We start from the raw sequence: 22574 nt of genomic DNA on the forward strand, positions 1-22574 counted from the left end.
AGTCCCTTAAAACCTAGGGTCAGGCGTGCCCATCACAGGAGTATAGGTTGTGCCCCATGGGGGAGGGGGCTGGGGAGGAAGACTGAGCGCCATCTGCCTGCCAACCTGAGAGGCCAGCCTCCCGCTCCAAGGAGAGATGGCTTCCCATTCCCACAAAGGCACCCTGCTGCTGGCTGGGCTCCAGCCCCACAAACTCACACAAGGAATCCTTCATAGAGGAGAGAGGTGGGAAATGCAGAGACTTGACCAGAGAGCCAGGACCCCTGGGAAGGAGCAGAACTCAAGCCCCCCTGTCTCCTTCTCTGCGGCCTGTGTGCTTAGTGAATGCTACTAGGAAGGTATAACTTCTGTGCTAAGAAAATAGCATGTGCGATTGACTTTGAAAGGATTCTGGAGATGAGCTCTGATCTTTCCTACACTTCCAGCACACACACACACACACACACACACACACACACACACACACACACACACACACACACACACTGGCTGGGAGGAGAGGCAGAGTTGGACACCCACAGTGTAAACATGCGAATTGTACCAATAAAGAAATCAGGGCACTTGTTTACAGGTAAAGGTTGTGTCCAGCATCTTGTCTTGGACTACATATATTTCTGGTGCACTTGTGTTAGACCGAAGCCGGACAGCTAGGCCTCCTCTTATAGCTGTCACATGACCTGAAGAGATTTCTCTGAGCACACAGACCTCAGCCTTAACCTCAGAGATTAAATCCGGGCACTTAGATTTTGAAGACTTCCCCCTGTGGCTTGTAAAACCACTGCCTTTCAACAGATTGTCCAAAGCAAGTAATTTTCAGCTCGGATGGAAATGGGGCAGCAACGCTAGGAGACTCAGGGAGAACATGGGCCAAGGCTGATGCTGTTCCCAAGGCTTCCTCACCGACCAGATGTGCAGAAGGACCTCAGGGTTACAGCCTGGCTGTGCCTAGCCACTGGGACTTTTCCTGTGTGTCTGAAGAAACCAGGGTTGTGGGCCTCAATCTTTGGGGTACCCTGCCTGGCTCCAACCCTAATCCTCCTGACCCAAGTCTAAGCTGGTACTGGTAAAAGAAACTGGAACAATCAGGCATCCAGGGGGAGTCTTGGCTCAGGTGGAAACAGCTGTGCCAGCTTCCAAGCCTGAGACTGGTCATATCCCCAAAAGTCCCTCTCATCTAAGCTTTGGGTACCATTTACAACGGATGAAGATTAACCCAGGAAGCCACAGGTGAATTGTTTTCGGTGCTTAGCATCTTTTGGTAATTGCTTGGCAATATTTTCTTTTGTTTTTCTCGTTCTTTAAGAAAGAAAAAAAAAGCTCTCTAGTGGTACAAAGGAGTTGTCATATAATAAAGCGGTTCATGAATACGGTGCATCTTGACCCATGTCATACCTTTCCCACCTTCTCCCCTCCCCACTCCTTCCCTCACGCTTCTTAATTTTGTAGGCTATGCGTTGAATTCTTGGCTACATTCTCCTCATCTTCTCATGCTGCAATATTTTCTCTGTGGGTATGACACAGAGAAAAATAGAACAGAATGGAAATGGAGGGGGGGTTCCTTGGGAGCCCTGGCAAAGCCCATAGACAAATGAGGGTATGGAGTGTGTATGTCCAGCACGATGACGGTAGACATTGGACTGAGAGCGGATGGGGCAGAGGTTATGCACCAAGCTCTTAATTTCTCTAATGATTTCCCACATTTCAAGATCAGACTTCCCATAGATAATCAGCTTTCCAGAAAACTCTGGTCTTGCAATTTGGGCCTGTCATTCCTCCAGAGCTTCAGGAAGCAGGATTAGACATCATTATCCCCATTTACGTGCCTCTTTCTAATTTCAAAAAATAAATAAATAAAAAGAAAAGCTCTCTCTGTCTAGATTCCCTGTGGGTTCAAAACCCATGTCTAGGCATGATCACAAAGAAGTTGTTTGACCTGAATGGCACATGGCAGCCCACAATAGCACAACCCATAGGGGTGGTTTGATGATTAAATGAGTTCATAGCTAGAAATCATTTAGATCAGAACTCACACCCCAGGGCCCTTCTCAATACTTCTGATAGGGGCACTACCACTTTACGAGTCCTGTGCCAGGCTCCTCTGGGCATTTGAGTTTGCATTCGTGGTGATAGAAGTTTTCCAAGATCTGTGGGAGAGCAAATCCCAGCCCTCTCTCTGCTCGGTGCTACATGCTCTTAAGCACTTCGGTTTCTTGTGGCTATGATGGTGGTGGTTTGTACATGTGTGCACTAGTACTGAGCCTTGAACTTAAAACCTGGATACTGTCCCTTGAGCTTTTTCTGCTCAAGGCTGGCGCTCTACCACTTGAGCCACAAGCTCCACTTTCCAGGGCTTTGGCTTCTTTGCCTCTGCACATGGAATAACAGGACTCATGGAACAGCGTTGACAAGACTGGAAAAATGGCATCACTTCAAAAGAAGCTCCATTCATTGTGCTGGCACATAGTAGGAGCTCGATGCATGCTCAGGGTAGGCACGCAGTAGGATCTCAGGGCATGCTCAGGGTCTATTTCCCCTTTCCCCACCAGCCCTGCCTGGACAGCTGGGGGTTCTAAGTGGGTCATGGAGGAGAGAATTTTTCCAGGTCAGTTGCATTCGGCTTCAGCTCCAATTAGCAGTCTCCCTGCTAGAGCAGTTTGCTATGAACTGAGGACCTGTACCCTTCAGGATTCACTGGGGGTGACTCTCACTGTTGCATTGGGGAGTTTTTCCGAGTGACGTGGGCTGCGTCCATGGTGGATTGAGTCTTCCAGCTGAAGAAGGGACTGATGCTCAAATAAGCAGTCGGACGCAGCCTCCTCTCTTCCCAAGTAGCCAGCAGGCCCCGGGGGGCTGCGTCTGGGAAGAGATCAGAACTCCGAACAGTGATTACATCCAGCTGTCTGCATGGCTTCAGGCACTGCAGAGCAGAGTGTGGAACCGGAAGGAAAGTCCAAATGAGTGCTGTGTGTTTCCATGGTGGCGTTTCATGGCTTGGCACTTCCTCCCCTCCTTCCCCTCCCTTCCCCCCCTCCCCCGTCTTTCCCTCCCTCCCCCCCTCCCAGCTTCCCTGGGCCCCAGCCCTGCTTACATAGAAATCAAGCTGGGCTTTTGAAAACAGTCACCTTCCCAACTGAAATGGAATTCTTTATCTTTCTTTCTCATTAAAGGTCTTCTTTTCTGCCATTACACACACACACACACACACACACACACACACACACAAAAGCGGGCCAGGTGTGGTGGTTCACTGCTTATAATCCCAGCTCTTTAGGAAGTGTAAATAGGAGGATCATGATCCAAGCTTGCTCCAGCATAATTAACAAAAAATTTATTAGGAAACAAAGAGTGAAAAACAAAAAAGGTCTGGGCACTGAGCACTGGTGGCTCCCGCCTGTAATCCTAGCTACTCAGGAGGCTGAGATCTGAGGATCATGGTTCAAAGCCAGCCCAGGCAGGAAAGTCCGTGAGATTCTTATCTCCAATTAACCACCAGAAAACTAGAAGTAGCGCTGTGGCTCAAGTGGTAGAGCACTCACCTTGAGTTGGAGAGCTCAGGGACAACGCCCAAGCCCAAAGTTCAAGACCCACGACCTACAAAAAAATAAAAAGGGTCTGGGCATTGTGGCTCCAGTGGTAGAGCATCTACACAGCAAGTACAAGTGGCTGAAGTTTAGGACTATCCAAAACTAAAAAGCAAACTGGAATGAAAAGAAGCAGAGATTCAACCGTAAAAGGCCAAGGAATTCTGAGTCTGGCTGAGCTATTCAGAACTTGGCTCTGCTCTGCTCCTTGGCTGTGTAATCTTAGGCAAATGACTTGACCTCTCTGGACCCAGTTTCTTTATCTAGAAAATGAGGGGGAAATAGCTACTGAAGGCTCGGAGTATTGTTGCAAAGAATCACATATAATAATAATATCTAGGTACCGTGGGCACTGTCCCTTAGATTTTTTTTGCTCAATGCTGGTTCTCTAGCACTTAAGCCACATCTCCAATTCTAGGTTTTTGCTGGTTAACTGGAGATAAGAGTTTCATGGGCTTTCCTGCCTGAACTGGCTTTGAACTATGATCTTCACATCTCAAACTCCTAAGTAGCTAGGCTTGCAGGTACCAGCCACCAGCACCTGTTTTTGTTTTTTTCTTTTTCTTTCCTTGTTTTCCACTTTAATCATCAGTTCCTCCATCTTTCCCGCTATTCAGTTATGGGAATCTTGAGATATTTTCAGGCTGCCTTAGATTTATAGGAAACAGTCTGTCTGGAGCATCTATACAGCCTATTATTTAGTACTGGCTCAGAGACCCAAAGATGCAGAGTTTTGATAATTAAGCAATTGAAGCGGAACACGAAGATACCTCGGAGGAGTTGAGCATAATGTGTGATTCAGGTTGATGAGCTGGGTTAGGTTTTGACTCTTTAATGAGCTTTCTGAAAGTAATTACTTGAAACATGGGTCCGTTCGACTAATATATTTTGTTTCCCCCTTTCTGTTTTGTCATTTCCCCAAGTGCTCCACTGAGAAATGCAAATAGTATCTGAAGAAGTGAATCTTTTGTCTTGGTCAAATGTCAGGGTTTGTTTTGTGTTTGTTTCTGGTTTGGTTTTCCCCTCGTTGGGGGGGGGGGAGGAAAAGTTGGAAAGATCACAGAGTTGTTTTCATTGGATGCACCAATAATGGCACAAAACTCCAAAATACATCCTCATGATATTTTTTAAGTCGCAGTTCAGGCCACATGAGGCCTGGGGTTTGTGATGAACCCTGGAAGATGAACCCTCGCTCTAGGCAGAGTAACACGGCATTGGAACTGAGCTCTGGCCCAGCCTTTGAAAGGGCAACGAATTCGTTGTGATTCTTCATTGTACTTCCCTCCTCAGTCCCCAGGATAATAATTTCCGTGTATCTCCCGTTTCCTCCTCTGAATCCAATATTGTTGTTGCTTTCTTCCTCTTGAAGCTGATGACCAAGCACCCAGGCAAACGTCTGGGCTGTGGCCCAGAGGGAGAACGAGACATCAAAGACCACGCTTTCTTCCGGTACATCGATTGGGAGAAACTGGAACGCAAAGAGATTCAGCCTCCGTATAAACCAAAAGCTGTAAGTAAACGGTTCTCTCTGGTGCTTGGGTCTTCAGAGAAACACAATACATGTTCTCTTCATCTCTCTTTCCCCTCCCTCATACCTGTGGTGCTTGTGTTCTGAATGCACTCTGAAGGGTGGATAGCAATGTCTCTGCCTGAATGTGTCTGGGTATAGACGTGGAGACTTCCATTCACCCAGCCTCTGTAAAGAACAGGAAAGATGGTCATGATTCCATTATTGTTGCACTGATTCAGTTATTGTAACTTTCTTACAGTGACAGCTTCTGGGGTGGTTCTTTGAGGAGTAGAGTTGAGATCTGTTTTTGGAGTATGATAAAGAATCTAGTCGTTCGTGCTTGCTTGCTTGCCTACTCTTTTTCTCCTTCCTTCCTTCCTCCTTCTCTCCTTCCTTCCCTTCCATCCTTCATCTTTCTCTTCCCTTCCCTTCCCTTCCTCCCTTCCCTTCCTCCCTCCCTCTCTCCCTCTCTCTTTCTTTCTTTCTTTCCTTCCTACCTTCCTTCTTTCTTTCTTTCTTCTTTCTTCCTTCCTTTCTTTCTTTCTTTCTTTCTTCCTTCCTTCCTTTCTTTCTTCCTTCCTTCCTTCCTTCCTTTCTTTCTTTCTTCCTTCCCTCTTTCTTTTCTTTCTTTCTTTCTTTCTTTCTTTCTTTCTTTCTTTCTTTCTTTCTTTCTTTCTTTCTTTCTTTCTTTCTTCCTTCCTTCCTTTCTTTCTTTCTTTCTCTCTTTCTGCTGTGGCTTGACCTCAGGGCCCAGGCACTATTTCTGAGCCTTTTTCACTCAAGGCTAGTGCTCTACCACTTGAGCTACACCTCCACTTCTGGCTTTTTGGTGTTTCACTGGAAACAAGAGTCTCCTGGGCTTTCCTGCCTGGGCTGGCTTGAAATCATGGTCCTCACATCTCAACTTCCTGAGTAGCTAAAATGGCAGGCATGAGCCACTGGCACCTGGCTAATGAATCTAGTTTTGCCCTTTTTCTTTCCTGGTGTCATTTTTCTCTTCATCCTGACATTGATAAAGGTCATGTTGTTTATCTAAACAGCATTTAAGTTTCCTTCTGAAACACACACACACACACACACACACACACACACACACACACACACACACACACCACACACACTGCTAGGCCTGACTTCATAAATAAACAAGAGCAGTGCCTCAGCTAGCCCTGTCCAGGGGGAAGTGACCTAGAGGCGGAGAGTTGCTGTGACTTTGATGGAACTTACATAATTCAAGAATAAAAGCTGCACCTTCCCCCACCGTGAGAAGCCCACCCCCCCCAGACCCAGCAGGGAGTCCTCTGCCTGGGAAGATGATCTTGCACCTGGATTAATCTGAACTTCCATTCTGCTGGGTGGATATCTCTTTGTTCAATTAAGTACAGTGCAAAACTGGTGACTTTATTATGGGTTGTAACACCACCCACTGGGGCTGACAAGTGAACATAAATATTGCCATTGTGAGGGTCTCTGTGGTAAGAAGAAGGTGGTAATGATAGTCGTTTGGATAGGTTAATGATTAATTTCTTGAGTACTTATTATGTCCCGGAGCCACGTTAAAGAGCTCACACAGAGCAGCTATTGAAGTCCTCTTGGGGACCCCACACTGAGGCACTGCTCTGGGAAGAAGAAATGGAGATTCAGAAAGGTTCAACACTCTGATCAAGTGTGGGAGGAAGGGAGAAGTCATATTTACCCCCTCCCCACTCCCAGCCACCTCCATTCTCCAGCCAGTCTGACTGCACTGATGGTCTGTCAAAATACCTGTGGAGCCACGTGCTGGTGGCTCACGCCTATAATCCCAGCCACTCTGGAGGCTGAGATCTGAGGATCACAGCGCAAAGCCAGCCTGGGCAGGAAAGGCCCATCTCAGTCTCCTGAGCAGCTAGGACAGCAGGCGTGAGTCACCAGCGCCTGACTCAGCCAGTTCTATTTTGTGGTCCTTATTGTGGCAAGTTACATCCCGATCCGCAAGGCTGCCTCCAGGACCAGGACCTCTCCCTCTGCAGAGCGTCCTTTAGCCCTGTGGGCAGTGTTGGTCCCTAAGACTCTGACATCCATCTCCAAATGCAGACGTGGGGTTGGGTCCCACATTTCTAATTGTGTCTAACCCTCTGAAGGGAGCAGGTGTGGTTTGATGATCTAGGAGCCAGCCCAGCTGTGGGTCCAGCGTACCTAGGCTTATTTCACTCCTTCCAATGTGCAGCCATCTCTCCCCTTTCCAGCTCTGTGGGTACAGAGCCCCTCTGCCTGGAAAGGTCTGGAACCCTTTCTTGGGCACCCCATCTTCCTGGCCTAGTGGCTTGCTGCTGACCCTCGTCGCTCCTCTTAGGGAGACCCCTGGATTCTCGACTAGGAATCTGCTTCCATCCTGGTCACAGACATTACTTCATGTAGCAGTTGTGCATCCAGCATTGCTCCCAAGTTGCACAACTGTGAGATAAGAGGCTCATGGGATTTCCTGCCTGGGCTGGCTTCAAATCACAAGCCTCACATCTCAGCCTCCTGAGTAGCTAGGATTATAGGCGTGAGCCACCAGTGCCCCACTCCACCGCAGAACACTGAGTCTGCAGCAGTCTGTCAAGTCGTTAACGGGGTCTATCATTTTCTCCAGTGGGATCAATCTGACCTTCCGTTGTTCTAACACAGGACCCATCTGCTGTCAATTCTCCCAAAACACTAGGTGTGAACTCCTTACTCTGCCTCTTCCCCTTATCTCCTGAGCCCACCCAGACCTGATCTGCATACTCCTTCCCTCCTCCATCCTCCCTTCCATCCTAGCTTGGATGTCATGCCCTACCTCTGAGTGTCAACAGACCCTCATTGTTTCTGCACATGTGACCCCATTCCTATCCTCATTACCCAAAGCCTCAGCATTTCCAGGCACCTGCTTATTATCAGGAAAGGCCTGAGAGTCTTGCAAGCTAAAGGTATAACCCCTGGCAGGCACTGGTGGCTCATGCCTGTAATCCTAGCTACTGAGGAAGCAGAGATCCAGAGAATCATGGTTTGAAGCCAGCCCTGGTAGGATAAATCTGTGAAATTCTTTATTTCCAACTAACTAGCAAAAATCCCAATGTGGAGGTGTGGCTCAAATGGTAGAGCACCAGCCTTGAACCAGCCAAGTGGCAGTGAGAGGCTATGAGTTCAAATCTAGTACAAGCATGCACGCACACACACACACACACACACACACACACACACACACACACACACACACACACACACACACCCCTTGTCCCATGCTACTTCTGTACCATTTTCAAAATAAGACATAGGTTCTCTGTGGTAGTCTGTGGTTGCTCATAGTCTGCAAGAATCTACACATCCAGTGCTTTAGAAACCACCACCTGGCACGCATAGGTTGTGGTTTCTTGGCAATTGTGCCATCTTGAAAGCATTGTTTATGTAGCTGAGGCCAGAACTTTGAGTCCGGCTTTAATGAGCTGTGAGACTGCTGGAGTGATGTCTCCACACCCAAGTGCCCTTTATAGCCTGTGAAGGAATGTCTCTGTGCGTCTGAACGTGGTGGGTTTGATGTGTTGACATTTCTGAATTGAAGCCAGAAAGTGTAACCTTTGTAGTTTTGCTATTCACCCTCTGAATTCGAGGCTTAAGAAAGGGCTCTAACTTTGTCTCCGGTTGATTTAGCTAAGCATCGAATTTAACCTGCATCAGAGGGCCAAATACTCAAGAGAACAATATGTGTTTGAAAGTTGTGATTTCAAATTAATTCTCATCAAGCCTGTGCTATCCAAACATACTGGAATTAAAAAAAAAAAAAAGATGGTGAGGGCCCATCTATGTCAGGAAGCCTTGAGCTGCGTGGCTTAGCTGTGGCGATCAAGGTATTGCAGATAAAGGAATAAAGCTTAGAGAGATACAGGCATTTGCTCCATGGTGGGGGATCCTGGACTTGAACTGCATTTAAGTCCTTGGAAAGATGAACAGATCAACAGGGAGGCCCTGGTAAAGTCTGGGGTGATGCTGAGGTGTGTGGAGGCCTGGAGGCAAGAGGGGGGGGAGGAAGAGAACTAGAGGCACACCCTTCAGTGGGGTTTATTATGTAATAGGAAGGGACTTGAGGAGTCTGGCGATTCAACTGATTTAAAATGTATTCAGAAACGTTGCAACAAACAAGTGGCATGTTCACACCTTGTACAGCTCACTGGCAGGATTTTGTTTTTAAAGATGCAAATCTTACCGGTTCCTGGAGGCTTAGAATCAGAGACTGACAAAGGCAGCAGGTGTTGGCCACCTTAAGAGGCAGGGAAGGAAAGCAAGGGAGAGGGGCTCCATGGGGGGAGGAGACATTCCCCCTCCCCGTTCTAATGGCTTGTAGTGGTGGGGTGGGGGTGGGAGTGACTATCTAGGCTGCGGAAAGTTTACAGATATCTTAATGCAAGCATTAGGGTGAACTCATCTATTGGCTGACAAACAGTCCAGAATCACGTTGGATCTGCTTCCTGAACACTGTCCATCTGTTTCTCTCTCTTTCTGCATGCCCACCCCAATAGAAAGCCCATTTGTACCACAGTGGAATCAGGCTCCCTTCGGAGGGTTGAACCGGGAAGATACCTGGCTGAGGTGAAGTTCCTAAGTCACCTACCAGGTGCATGATTTGAGCTGTCCCCCAGTGGTAGAGGAGAAGCTCCCATTCTGAAAGAGAGTATGAAACTGTCAGGAAGAGTCTGGCCATAGCCAGGGAAACACAATAGAAGGTGGTAGTGCATGCCTGAGTGGAAGGCAGATAGATGTAAAGGATCCAGAAGTCCTAGGCCAACCCTGGGCAAGAGTACAAGACCCTTTCTGAAAGATAAACAGGAGCAAAAAGGGCTGGGGCGGGGCGGGGGGGGGCGCACGGGGGAGAGCATCTACCTAGCAAGTATGAGCCTCAGTACTGCTAAAAGAAAAGCAGGAAGGCGGGGGAGAGGGGAGAACTCAAATCCTTCATTCTAAAGATGAACTAACAGATACCTAGAAGCTTCAGGGCAAGAAAACTTGGCTCTCGTTACTAGTGAAGGAATTTATTAATAACACTATTTAATAATCATAACACAGAACCATCCCGGCCTGCTCTAGCAAATTATTTTCTTGTACAGTAGAGATCTGCTTTACTGATCTAATGTCATGAGATAGAAACTACTATTACTTCCCTGTATATGCAAGGAGATAGGCTTAGAGAAGCTAAGGCATTTGCCGATGGTTACCCAGCTAGTTAAGTCCAAGTGCTAATCCAGTAAAGGTCCTGTGTCTGCTCCTGGCAGCAAAGGTTCCTGGGCCTCACTTTTTACAGTTGCACCACTTCCCCACGGGATACTCAAAGTTTCCATCCTTCAATGGATGAATCCCTTTGACTAGATCAGAACCCAGTCATCTGATCTTCACCGTCTGCTGGACGTGTCCCAGCCTTCAGTGTCCCCCCATCCAGTCGCGTTGACGTATGGACATTAACCATCACACACATGTGGCAGCAAACAGCTTGCATTCTGTTGTCTCAGAAACTTCTCCCTTGAAGACAAGCTTCCCTTTTCCTAAAATTCCTAGCAGCCTGGGATTTGATATTATTGGAAGATACTGGATCCGAGGGTCATCTTTAATTCCTTGTCACCGGGGAAATTAGAAATTAGACTATGTTGATTGGCTGGGTCTGCATCAGCTGACCCCCACCGCGCCCCAAACCAATGGACTTCCTCTGTATCTATTTCCTCCAGTCCTGTGGATGGTGATGCAGGCAGCAGCCATCCACTCTGGAGACTTCTTGACCATCTTAGTGCACTGAGGTCACTATAGGACAGGTGACACATAACTCAAATGCAAACACTATGCCATCTTATATGAGGGACCAGAGGATCCAACAACTTTGGTATTTGAGGAGCCAAATGCTACTGAGGCCCAATTCCCTGTGGACACTGAGGGACAACTATGTATGTAGAGATTACATCTGGAGTTCCTCCCTTCTTTTTGAAGTCCCCTTTCTTCCTATTTGGATGCTATTTCGTTTGCTGATTTTCCTCATGTGTTCCCAGCCACTCCTGGTTAAAAATAAGTAAGTAGAAGTTCCTACTCTGCAATGATTGCAATGCGAGTAGAACTTGCCAACTCAAGACCTACCCATGACTCGGAAAGAGAAAGAGTAACGTTTGTGCAATTTGCTACCACCTAGGTTTGCACTCGGGGCTTCATGATTATGGCTGGCGCTCTACCACTTGAGCCATGCCTCCAGCCCAGCCTTGTGTTGCTTAATTAGAGAGGAGATCTTGCAGATTTTTCTGCTCTGGATGGCTTCAAACAGCCATCCTCCAGATCTCAGCCTCCTGAGTAGTTTAGGATTACAGATGTGAGCCACCTGCACCCAAATAGAATATGAAAGGCAGCAACCCAGAGATAGGGTGTGTATCCACTCAAAATGTCTTTCCACAGGAGTGATGCTTGGTGGAGCTGGGAATGGAGCCCTTTGTCCTTGGTCATCTTTCTTTCTGACTCTCTACCTTGTGCTTCCTCCATACTGTGCTGGGCATGGCGAGCAAGTTTTTGTTTCATATTTAAGTGGCAGATAGTCAGTCTTCCTATGGCTGGAATGGAAATGTTCTAGGTAGGCTGGGTGTGGCTGGACCAATGGGACCATCTCTAGCCAGGGCTCAGCCAGGCCCAGCAGACTCAGCCATTGGACAGAACTGGGTCAGTCAGCCCCACTGGTAGCCACCCATGAATGCTTTTTTGCTTATTATACCTGCCCCAGGGCTTGAACTCAGAGCCTGGGCACACTGTCCCTTAGCTTTTTCACTCAGGCCTAGTGCTCCTCCACCTGAGCCACAGTGCCACTTCTAGTGTTTTGGTGGTTAATTGATGATAAGAGACTCATGGGCTTTCCTGCCTGGGCTGACTTTGAACTGAGATCCTCAGATCTCAGTCTCCTGAGTAGCTAGGATTATAGATGTGAGCCTCTAGGGCTTCAGCCTGAAATGCATTTTTTAAACTTTATTTGAAATTTTTTTGGTTACTATTTCTTTTCTACTTAACCAGACATCTCTTTCATCTCTCAGGATTAAAAGAAAAAAATCAATTACTAAGATTTTAAAGAATTAAAGGCACAAAGGCGTGTTGATGGCAGGGCCCAACTCCGTTATTCTCTGAGGTATGATAGCAATTCTACTTCACCGTCAAGCTTCAAAACAACACAAATGTCTGCAATTTTTTCCTTTAATGAAATAACACGACCTCCATATTTATCTAAGCTTGTTTCAGCTTCGTTTGAAGCTGGTAACTAAACACACGTAACAAGATTGGCGGCAGACTTTCTTAAGAAGTCTGTGAATAATGAACCAATTGTTAACAGGCATCAAAGGATAATAAGGTCACTAATGGTGAAGTCTTAGAGTTAGAATCTGGAATATTCTTCCATCCCTGCCCCCACTACAAGGCAGGCCAGTCATCTTATAGTAACAGGAAGCTTGAGCTTAGGGAATTTAGCTAAACTTGCTTGAAGGTTGTAGAGCGGGCAGTGGATGTTTCCAGAATTGGTACGCAGGCCCTCTCTGTTGTAAAGTTCATGCCATAGGAGTAGATTACAAATGGCCACGCAGTGAGATGATGCAGCAGAAAGCCCAGGGGCTGGGGAATGGAACCCATCAGATTCTGGATCGTGGATCTCCTATTTCACCCTTCCAGACCCAGAATAAGTTGTCAACTTTGCCGTTGTTTGTTGAGAAGAGATAAGCTTTACTCCACCGATCCCGCAATTTTTTTTGGCACTCACATCTTTAGAAACATCGGCAAATAGACAGAATAATTACCGTTTGAGCGTGAGTTTATTTAAAGCTAGCCGTGTAGGTTTAGAGTGAATGGTGAAGATTAGATAAGAAAATCATTTAGAGTGCACCTCAGCTAGTTTGTTTTTTAAAAAGAAAGAAAAAAGTAACTATTGCTTGTCTGTTCAAAGAATACAAAGCAAAACTGGGCGCCAGTGGCTCACACCTGTAACCCTAGCTCCTCAGCATCATAGTTCAAGGACAGCCTAGACAGGAAGCTCTGTGAGATTCTTATCTCCAATGAACCATGATAAAGCTGGAAGTGGCACTGTGCTTCAAGTGGTAGCTGCTAGCCTTCACACAAAAAGCTCAGGGATAATATCCAAGCCCTGAGTTCAAGCTCCCAGACAGTCACATGCGTGCGCACACGCGTGCGCGCACGCGCGCGCGCACACACACACACACGTGCACACGCACACACAAACCCCAGAATACGAAGCATTCATCCATCTCTTCTTCTACTCATTCAGAACACTGACCCTGAGGCTAACAGTGAAGAAGAGATCAAGGTGATAGAATTGCAAGGGATTTTCTTTTCCTTTTGCTTTTTGTGCCAATACTGGGACTTGAACTCGGGGCTTCTCGGTTAGCTCTTTTGCTCAAAGCTGCTGCTCTACCGCTTGAGTCACACCTCCTCTTCTGACAACATTCTAATTCATTGGAGATGAGAGTCTCAAGGACTTTTTTCAAACCATTATGCTCAAATCTCAACCTTCTGAATCGCTAGGATTAAAACACGATCTCAACTATTTATTTTTCTTGGGGTTCTTTTAATAACTTGTTTACTTGCAAAAAAAAAAGAGAGGACTGACAGTAGAGGTCAGTCTCTTATCACAACTGGGACCAAATCATAGATACTGAATTCCTGTAAACCTGCTATACAACCATGAGGCATGGAGCCATTGGGGGAATGAAAGGAGACAATACTTATAAAGTACTTACCATAGCTCTTGGCCCTTAATTAACCCTCAAACTACTCATCGTGTGTGCATTTGATAATATCAAGTGCTTGTACTGAGTCCTGGGGATGTAGAGGTGAGCAAAAACAATGTGCTTTTGCTCTCCAGGGGTTTACAGTCTACTACAGACTCCAATGTACAGCTAAGCAAAAAATGAGTGTGGAATTACAGGTTGAGATAAGGCAGATACCTTGGTTTTGTGACAGTATGGCCAGAATGCCTTGGTAGGAAATAACAGGAGAAGAATGCACGTTCTACCTCATTTGGAGACAAAGACTTCTCAACATGCTTGTTGGGCCTAGCTGCATACTGGCTCCTGGTAATAAGAAGATGCTGTCCTTATGGTTCAGCTTCTCTGAGGAGAGGACATTTGAATGGAGATTTGGAAGAAAACAAGACAGCATGTACTGTTTTATAAATGAAAATTAAGAAAAACAAAAAACCAAACTTGTTGTCAAACACAAATGACCTCTCTGTTGCTGACTTCCTCCTCAGTAGACTTAAGAGATAAAACAGCCTCAATTTCGGAGGCTTCATTATTAGCAGGAAAAAAGGTCGGGGGGACTTTTGTTCTTTCTCTAGTCTGCCAAAAGCCAAGACCATGCTTAATGGTGTCTGAGTCTTTACTTGCGAGAAACATGGTCATCACTTACAAATGACTTTTTAAAAAATGATCCAATATGTGCACATCCATGTTTGGCTGGCTGATTCTCTTTGAGTCTCTCTGTCCTATGTTCTGCTCTAGAAAAATGCAAGGCATACAAACGACCTTGAATTTCATTAAATGTGCTTACTTTTCTTTTAAAATGGTGGAAAAGATTCTTTGTCTTTTTGCAGAGATATGTGTGGCTTCAATGTATTTTCACGGTGGCCCTCTAGGCTCATTGGAAGAGGTCCTAGGGTATCAATGGTGGCAGGGCAGTCGCCAGCTCCTCTGAGCCATTGACCTTGTGCTATCAAAATCCTGTTATCAATGGACAGCCCTAGATGGGCCTTTATCTCCTTCCCAGCATCCTGCCTTGTCTCTGCTCTCTAGTTCTTCCCCAGTCTTTCTCCATCTCTCCTCTGAGAAGCAATCTGTTTTCCCCAGGTCTTTCTGAGTCCCTTTCCCCCAACTTAGATGTCATTTCCTGTACAGAGTCTCCCTAGATCCCTTAATCTAGATGTCACTTCCTTCCCTGGTCCCCTCACTTAGATGTCATTTCCTATACAGAGTCTCCTTGGTCCTCTAATTTAGATGTCACTTCCTGTACGATCCTCACCCTGTGCTCATTGGCACCACCTGTAACATGATTCCACACGGTGGCCTCTGTATGCATCTGTCTCTTTTTCCAGACCAGAAGGACAGCAATCCTCTTATTTCCAGGAGCCAGGCTGCGGCTAGCCCCAACAAGCATGTTGAGGATTCAACTGATTAGCCTTCCCCATCATGCCTGCGCACCTGAATTGGTGCTAGGGAGATCTTTTCTAGAGTTATTATCCAAGAGAAAGCCCGGTGAATGCAATATTGCTGGTCTTAATAATTTAGCATATATTTCCAGTTTCTTCTTTTCACTGCTGTTTTCCCCTTCTTTTCTGCTATGTTAATAGCTCTTTCATTAAAGAAAAACATTTAGAGATTCTTTTCTTATTATAAAATAATAGTAACAATTCTTTTTGCTTTTTTATTTTTTGCATTTGTACTGGGGCTTGAACTCAGGATCTGGGCTGTCCTTAGGTTTTTTTTTGCCCACTGCTGATGCCCTAACACTTGAACTACACCTCCAATTCTGCCTTTTTGCTAACTGGAGATAAAAGTCTCATAGACTTTTCTGCTCAAGCTGGGTTTGAACTGCGATCCTCAGATCTCAGCCTCCTGAATAGCTAGGATTACAGGTGTGAGCTGCTAATTCCAGGCTTAGCAATTCCTGATATTTCAGATTTCAAAGATAAGATCAAACATCCAAGGTAAAGAAGGAAGTTTAAAGAAAACCTATACCTTCCCTAGCCACCCACAGCGTTCATAAGTATTTGAATATCTAATGCCCATTTTTCTATATAATTTATAGAATAGGAACATATTATATATACTATTCATGATTATATATAACTGTGCTATTTGATATTTCCTACATCTTTTAATTTTTCAGTTTTACTTGGTAATGTATCAAACAGATACATCATTACTTAACTGTTCTCCTTTTTGGTTGATGGATGATTCCAATTCTCTCTGTCTCTCTGTCTCTGTCTCTCTCTGTGTGTCTTTGTCTCTCTGTGTGTCTGTCTCTGTCTCTCTATCTCTCTCTCTGTCTCTCTCTCCCCTCTGATGAGCTTCCTGTATCCTGATGGACATATTCAGGCATGCAGAGAAGGGATCAGTGACTCCAGAGGACAGAAAGGATGGACAGGAGACAGTGGGATTGGGGAACTAGTGGGAGGCATATGATCTTGGCAGAGGAAAAGGCTGACAGTTGCAGCTTGAACTAGGAACCGGAAGTACTTCCGGCCAGATGGAAGGCGTACTGTCCATCACTGGGCAGTGAGAGTCATGACCAGATGACCAGAGCCAAGTCCTAAAGGGTCCTAGAAGCCACTTTTCAGAGTGTGGGCTGTGGGCAAGGAAGAGCCAGTGAGGGTTAGAAGCAGGGCAATGTCATCCAGTGGTCTCTGTTTTATCTGTGGGTTTCCCTGCCCACTGTATTAATTACCTGTTGTTCATAACCCTGGTCCAAAAATAGCAAATGGAAAGTTCCAGAAAGAAATACTTCAGAGCTGGGCACCAGTGGCTCAAGCTTGTAATCCTAGCTATTTGGGAGGCTGAGATCTAAGGACTACAGTTCAGAGACAGGCTGGGCAGGAAAGTATGTAAGACTCTTATCTCCAAATAATCACCAACAAAAGCTGCACGTGGAGCTCGAGTGATAGAGGCTTGAACAAAAATGCACAGGGATAGTGCCCTGCCCTGAGTTCAAATCTTAGGACTGGCACCAAAAAAAAAGAAAAGAAAAATAACAATTCAGAAATTCTAAATCACTTTGGAAACAGTATTCTGTGTTATCATTACTTATTATTGTCAGTCTCTTGCTGGGCCTAAATTATGAATTACATCTTATAAATGTATACTTTTTTAGTATGCATATATAGAAACAAAAAAAACCCCATAGTATATATAGGAGTTAGTATTTGCCCTGGTTTCATTGGGGCTTGGATTATATTCCTCAATAGTGAGGATGATATATGCCAGCTCCAAGAATGGATCTATACATTCATTTATTCATTTATTTTGTTTTATTTACTTATTTAGCTGGCAGCAGGATTTTATCTCAGTGCCTTGTACCTACCTGCTTGCTCATGGATGGTGCTCTACCACTTAAGTCACACCTCTAGCTTAGCTTTTGGCTGGTCAATTGGAGATGGTATCTTGGAGACTTTTCTGCCCCAAAAGTCCTCAAACAGCTATTCTACAGATCTCACCCTCCTGAGATCTGTTAAGGTCTGTTAACTATCTGTTAAGATAGTTAAGACTAAAGGCACGAACCACTGGTGTCTGTCCTGGCATGTTTTTTGTTTGTTTGTATTTTAACCTCCCTGTGGCTAGAGTCAGCTAGAAGACTCCACATTTGTTTATTTGTTTCTGTGTATTTTTGTGTTGTTGGGGTCTCACACGTTCCAAGCCCACATCCCACCTCTGAGCTACACCTCAGCCCCAGAGCTGTTAATAACACAACAACACAGAAAATAAAAGGAAAAGAAGGAGAATAGAGCTCACAGGTTAGTTTTTTTTCTGTCTAGGTTCTTGGATTCAGGAGAGCAGTTCCACAAGCAAACTCTTAATTCCCTCTTTCTCCAGCCTTGGGGAGGTGACTTTGGTTTAAGTACCCTTGGCTTCTGGCCCCACCCCTCTTCCAGAGGCCCCCATTGGTGGTTCCCATTAGAAGGGGGTTTGAATTTTCTTTCAGTAGCTAGATGAGGCTGACGTGTTCACCCACGATGGTTGGATATGGTGCACACTGAGTGTGTAAATCAGCTCCTAAGCCACCAGGCTGTCCTGACAGGACACAGCAGATGAGCTCAGGATAGATCCCCGCTGAACTTCCCAGAGCTAGCATCTCCATGTAGGGAGCAGCTTCTGAAACTAATGGACAATGGCAGCTCCATTTGAAAAACAATGAAACACTTGACAGAGTCTGTGATCTGCCAGCCAGGCAAAGCTGCTCATTAGCAGAGAACCCATGCCCTTGTGCCCCCTACCATCTTGCCTCCTCCCAGCTCTGTCCCCTTGGCTCCCCACTTCCTACCACAACCAGGTCCCAATCTTACTCTGATGGATCACTGCACCTGTCTCTCACCTGACATCTGGGTGTCCTCCAGTTTGCTGTTCTTCTTCCCTCCTTCCTCCCCCCCCCCACCATCTCAGCTGTAGGGTGGCGGGCCTACCTGTGTCTTTGGCTCCAGCCAGTCCCTCAGAGTCTGGGGCCTGTCTCCTTCCTTCCTCTCAGCCCCCACATCTGGCCCATCAACAAATGTGGCTAACTCTACATGCAAAATATACCTTAATTCCAAGCAAATCTTTAAAAAAATATTTTTATTGTCTTTAAGTAGTTGTACAAAGGAGTTACCATTCACCAAAGCAGTTTATGATGTGTTACCCTTTCAACATTCTCACCCACGCTTTCCCCCTTCCCTCACTCTTCTTAATTTTAGGTTATGTATTGAGGGATTTTTTTGCCATTTAACAAAGCAATTTATGTGTACAATGCACCTTGATCTGTGTCATTACTTAAAAATCTTCACCACCATCCGTCCCTTCCCTTATATTTCTCAATTCTGTGGTATATACAATGAACTCTTGCCTGCATTCTCTGCCCCCACCCCACTTCCCTGCTTCATTCTTCCACCCCTCCCTGCTTGGCCCCAACCCTCTCCTCTTGAAAGTACCCATTCCCTGCTACATATTTTATTGGGCTTTGACTTAGTCTCTTTAAAAGAATTACACAGCCAAGAACCAGTGGCTCATGCCTGTAATCCTAGCTACTCAGGAGGCTGAGATCTGAGGGTCATGGTTCAAAGCCATCCCAGATAAGGAAAGTCTGTGAGACTCTTATCTCCAATGAACCACTCAGAAAACCAGAAGTGGCTCTGTGGCTCAAGTGGTAGAGTGCTTGCCTTGAGGTGAAGAGCTGAAGGAGAGCACCCAGGCCCAGAGCTCAAACCCCACAGCCAACAAAAAATAAAGAGAAAGAAAAGAAAGAAAAAGAAAATGGGAATGATAGTTCCTCACTTCGTAGGGTCTCCAGGAGGATTCAAGAGCATCTTGCAAGTAAATGGCTTTGTCAGGTGCCTGGATATAGCAAATGCACAGAGGACTAGCTGTCATTACTACGGCGGTGGGTGCCTCTGTTGTGTTACTGGGCTGTCGCTAGCACCCATAGGTGCTTTTGTGCAAATGACTTCCCTGGCTTAGTGATGTGTTAGATGATGGGAAATCAGCATGCACGTGCATGTGCACCTGCATGCCAACACATGGGTAAGAACTCTGCTTCTGAGCGGTGCCTTTTCAAGTGGAGGGACCAGCAGAGTGGGTGACAGAGGGTTGTGGTCTCCTCTCCCCAGCCTAATGGCCTCACCAAGGTTCTGGTTGTCACTTCCTTCTGCGCTGTTTTGTCCTACTTGGAGAAAAGATGACTGAGTTCCTCTCCTTGTAACTGAGGGCCAATGACCGGGTTGAGCAGGGCCTGTGGTGCCCAGGGGCAGCAGGCACCATGCCCAATCTCAGGGTTGAGATCTGCCTCTACTGACAGGAGTTTAAGCTGAAACATCTATTGTTCCTGACCAAGAGTCAAAGGATGGCACTGTCAGGAATCTGCTCCAAATAAATATTGGGATCTCCCAGGTGATGTATATAAATGGGTCATCAGTTTACATCTTACACCACAGGAAGCATTTCAGGTACCTTAATCCTACATTTTCCAACAGATGAGCTCGGCCGACTCTTTGAGATGGGGTAGTGGGGGCAGGAGGGGGGAGGGGGGACATGCCACTTGTCACGAGCCCTGTCATCTCATGCTTTGGCCATCCATTTCTGGAACCACCCAGAAGGAAACCAGAGCTGACTCATGAACTACAACCCAGGAAAGCTCTGGGAAGTCAGGGTCATGGACCGGAGGTCATGAGATTTTGGCATTTCCTGTTGCTCTCATTTCGAATCACTGCAACAATCTCCCTGCGTTTCTGAAAGGGAAGGGATTGGAGAAAAAGCCACACCCAGTTTTATTTGGTTCTGTTTTGTTTGGATTTGGGTTTTGTTTGGGGGTTTTCTTTTTTCTTTTTTTTTTTTCCACCCACCACAAGCTCTTTTCTTCCCCTCTCATAGTGTGGGCGAAATGCTGAAAACTTCGACCGATTTTTCACCCGCCATCCACCCGTCCTAACACCTCCTGACCAGGAAGTCATCAGGAATATTGACCAATCAGAATTCGAAGGATTTTCCTTTGTTAACTCTGAATTTTTAAAACCTGAAGTCAAGAGCTAAGTAGATGTATAGACCTCCGTCCTTCATTTCCTGTCATGCAAGCTCAAATGGCTATTGTGGTGACCTTTATTTTGTTTCTGTTTGTTCGTTTTATTTCGTTTTGTTGGTTTCATTACCAGATCACATCCATATTTTGTTTTCTGATGAGACCGGAGTGACCAATGTTTCAGAACCCAAATGTCTTTCAGGTAGTTTGGAGCATCTCTACGAGATGGAATTATGCAAATGGCCAGTAGAAAATGTCAGCTGCATAATCGAGGACCACCCTCCCCCCCCCCCCCACAGCATGTCAGCTCTGCGGACCCAGTGGGAAGAGGAAAATGCTTGCTTTCCCTCCCTCATGTCTGCACTGCCCTCCTCACCCCTACCATCCCATCCAGATCCATCCTTACAGGATAAGAGCGATGAATCGGATGCTTTCAGTACCCTTCTGCTTCTAAGCTTGGAGTTTGGGCTGGGTCCAAGTCTATGGTTCTTTGCCCTGAAGGGAATTCCTCCACACTGTCTGTTCTGGAGCTTTGAAAAGAACATGCTAAAAATATTTTTTCCCCTTCTTTTTCAACTCGAACTGACAAAGCTTATCTAAGTCCTTCGAAAAAATTCAAGAGGGTGCTTTCTGGACAGTTCCAAATTAAAAGCGCTATCATGGGTCAAAGAAAAAAAAAACAGCTTGGGCATACATTCCATGCTATTATTCCTGATAATTTATGACACCGATCTCCTTGTCCCTAAACTACAGGGAAAGAGCATTTGGTACTCTTCCTCTGAAGCAAATTGGTCACTCTAGCAAGGTCCTAACGGGCTATTGTTTTACATTTACTCATTTCAAACTTTATTTGCTTTGGGATTATTCTTTTTGTTGTTGCTCAAATGCCAAAAAAAAAAAGTTACTCGGTTTGTTACACATGCTTAAAAAAATCAATGTCCAAATGTTATTAACCACAGTAACCTGCTTTGATTCCCTCTCCCCTTCCCCTACCCCCAAGAAGATGGCCGTAGGGGCCAGCACACTCAGGCTGCGGGAAAGGGGGCTTTCTCTAGGTCTCATGCTGGCTTTGCAGAGCTCATTAAATCCTTCCAAGACTGACAGAATCTCTTGAAGCAAGGCAATCATGTTTCTTCACTTTGATGTTGTTTTTGAAGATGTTTGTAGAAATGTTTATTTGTATTTGGATATCTATTATGTGCCCTTTTTCTTCTAGCATCAAGCTACAATAATAATAATAATAATAATATAATATAACAGAAAAAAAGAAGAAATATTATTTCAAGGAAAACTACTGTGGACCCAAACTACAAAGTAGGGCCCGAAGAAGGAACTCAGGAGAAAGAAAAGAAATCCAGAACTTAAATGGAATCCTGTTATGCAGCCAGTTAGAGAACACTTGCTAGGACCCATGTAGGGACTCTTGGTGACTTGAAATGGGTAGAATAGGTGCCCTGGCCAGAGCTCAAAGCCTATAGTTCTGTGAGATTCAACTTTAAAGGCCTTAGAGGTTCCTGGCTGGGGCTCTCGCTCTTCTCATCAAAATCATCACTCCCCCCTCAGCTTGGATGAAATATTCTTTTTAGCAAGAAGCTCTGTGATTGCCCAGAAGCCCAAGGAAATCCCTTAGGATGGAAGAGAATTAACTCATTTCCATCTGAGTGCAAGGGGAGGGGGGTGGGGAGGAACTACCACTCCCCCGCTATTTGCAAGAGGCCCTAAAGGGAATTCTTATCACAGGTCAAGAGATTTCCAGAAGCTTCTGGTTTCTGAGAAATCAGCAAGGGACCTTTTAGAACGTTACCACGTCCTTGATCGGGATGCTTCTCCTCCAGAAGAGAGACCACCGTGGCTCACAGTTCATTCTTCTCTACCCTCTGCTGTCACCTCGCTTTGGGCTTGGGGGCTGTCACTCCCGCTGCCTTTGTGTTAGCAATCTGGACCTAATGTGAACGGAACCTGAAGTCCCAGCAGACAAGCTTTAGTCAGAGAAGGAAGGAAATGAGGGCAAGCCACTCCCACGGTAGGGGAAGGGGTGGGGTGCTGCAGGCATCTGGAGAAAGGAAAGAACCTACCCAAGATGGTGAGCTGGGATCAAAGCTCAGGTGTCCTGACCTCAGGTGGCAGGGCTGTGTCACCACACATGTATCTCTGAATCACGTTCACCATTAGGCAAGTCATTTGAGGCCTTTCAACAGGCCTTGGATATATGCTCA

The 22574-nt window shown here is 45.9% G+C and overlaps 1 protein-coding gene across 1 annotated transcript in view; it reads left to right on the plus strand.

Annotated features, from left to right (window-relative positions):
- Window positions 1–22206, plus strand: part of Prkcb (protein kinase C, beta) — a 297806-nt gene extending 275600 nt beyond the window's left edge. The window contains exons 17-18 of the mRNA XM_013011169.1: window positions 4951–5091; window positions 20214–22206. Of these exons, the coding sequence (XP_012866623.1) occupies window positions 4951–5091; window positions 20214–20372 (300 nt within the window). The 3' untranslated portion in view covers window positions 20373–22206. The remainder of the gene's footprint in view (window positions 1–4950; window positions 5092–20213) is intronic.
- The last annotated feature ends 368 nt before the right edge of the window (window positions 22207–22574 follow it).

This window comes from Dipodomys ordii, unplaced genomic scaffold (genome assembly GCF_000151885.1).
Source record: "Dipodomys ordii isolate 6190 unplaced genomic scaffold, Dord_2.0 Scaffold14, whole genome shotgun sequence".
NCBI classification, from domain to species: domain Eukaryota; kingdom Metazoa; phylum Chordata; class Mammalia; order Rodentia; family Heteromyidae; genus Dipodomys; species Dipodomys ordii.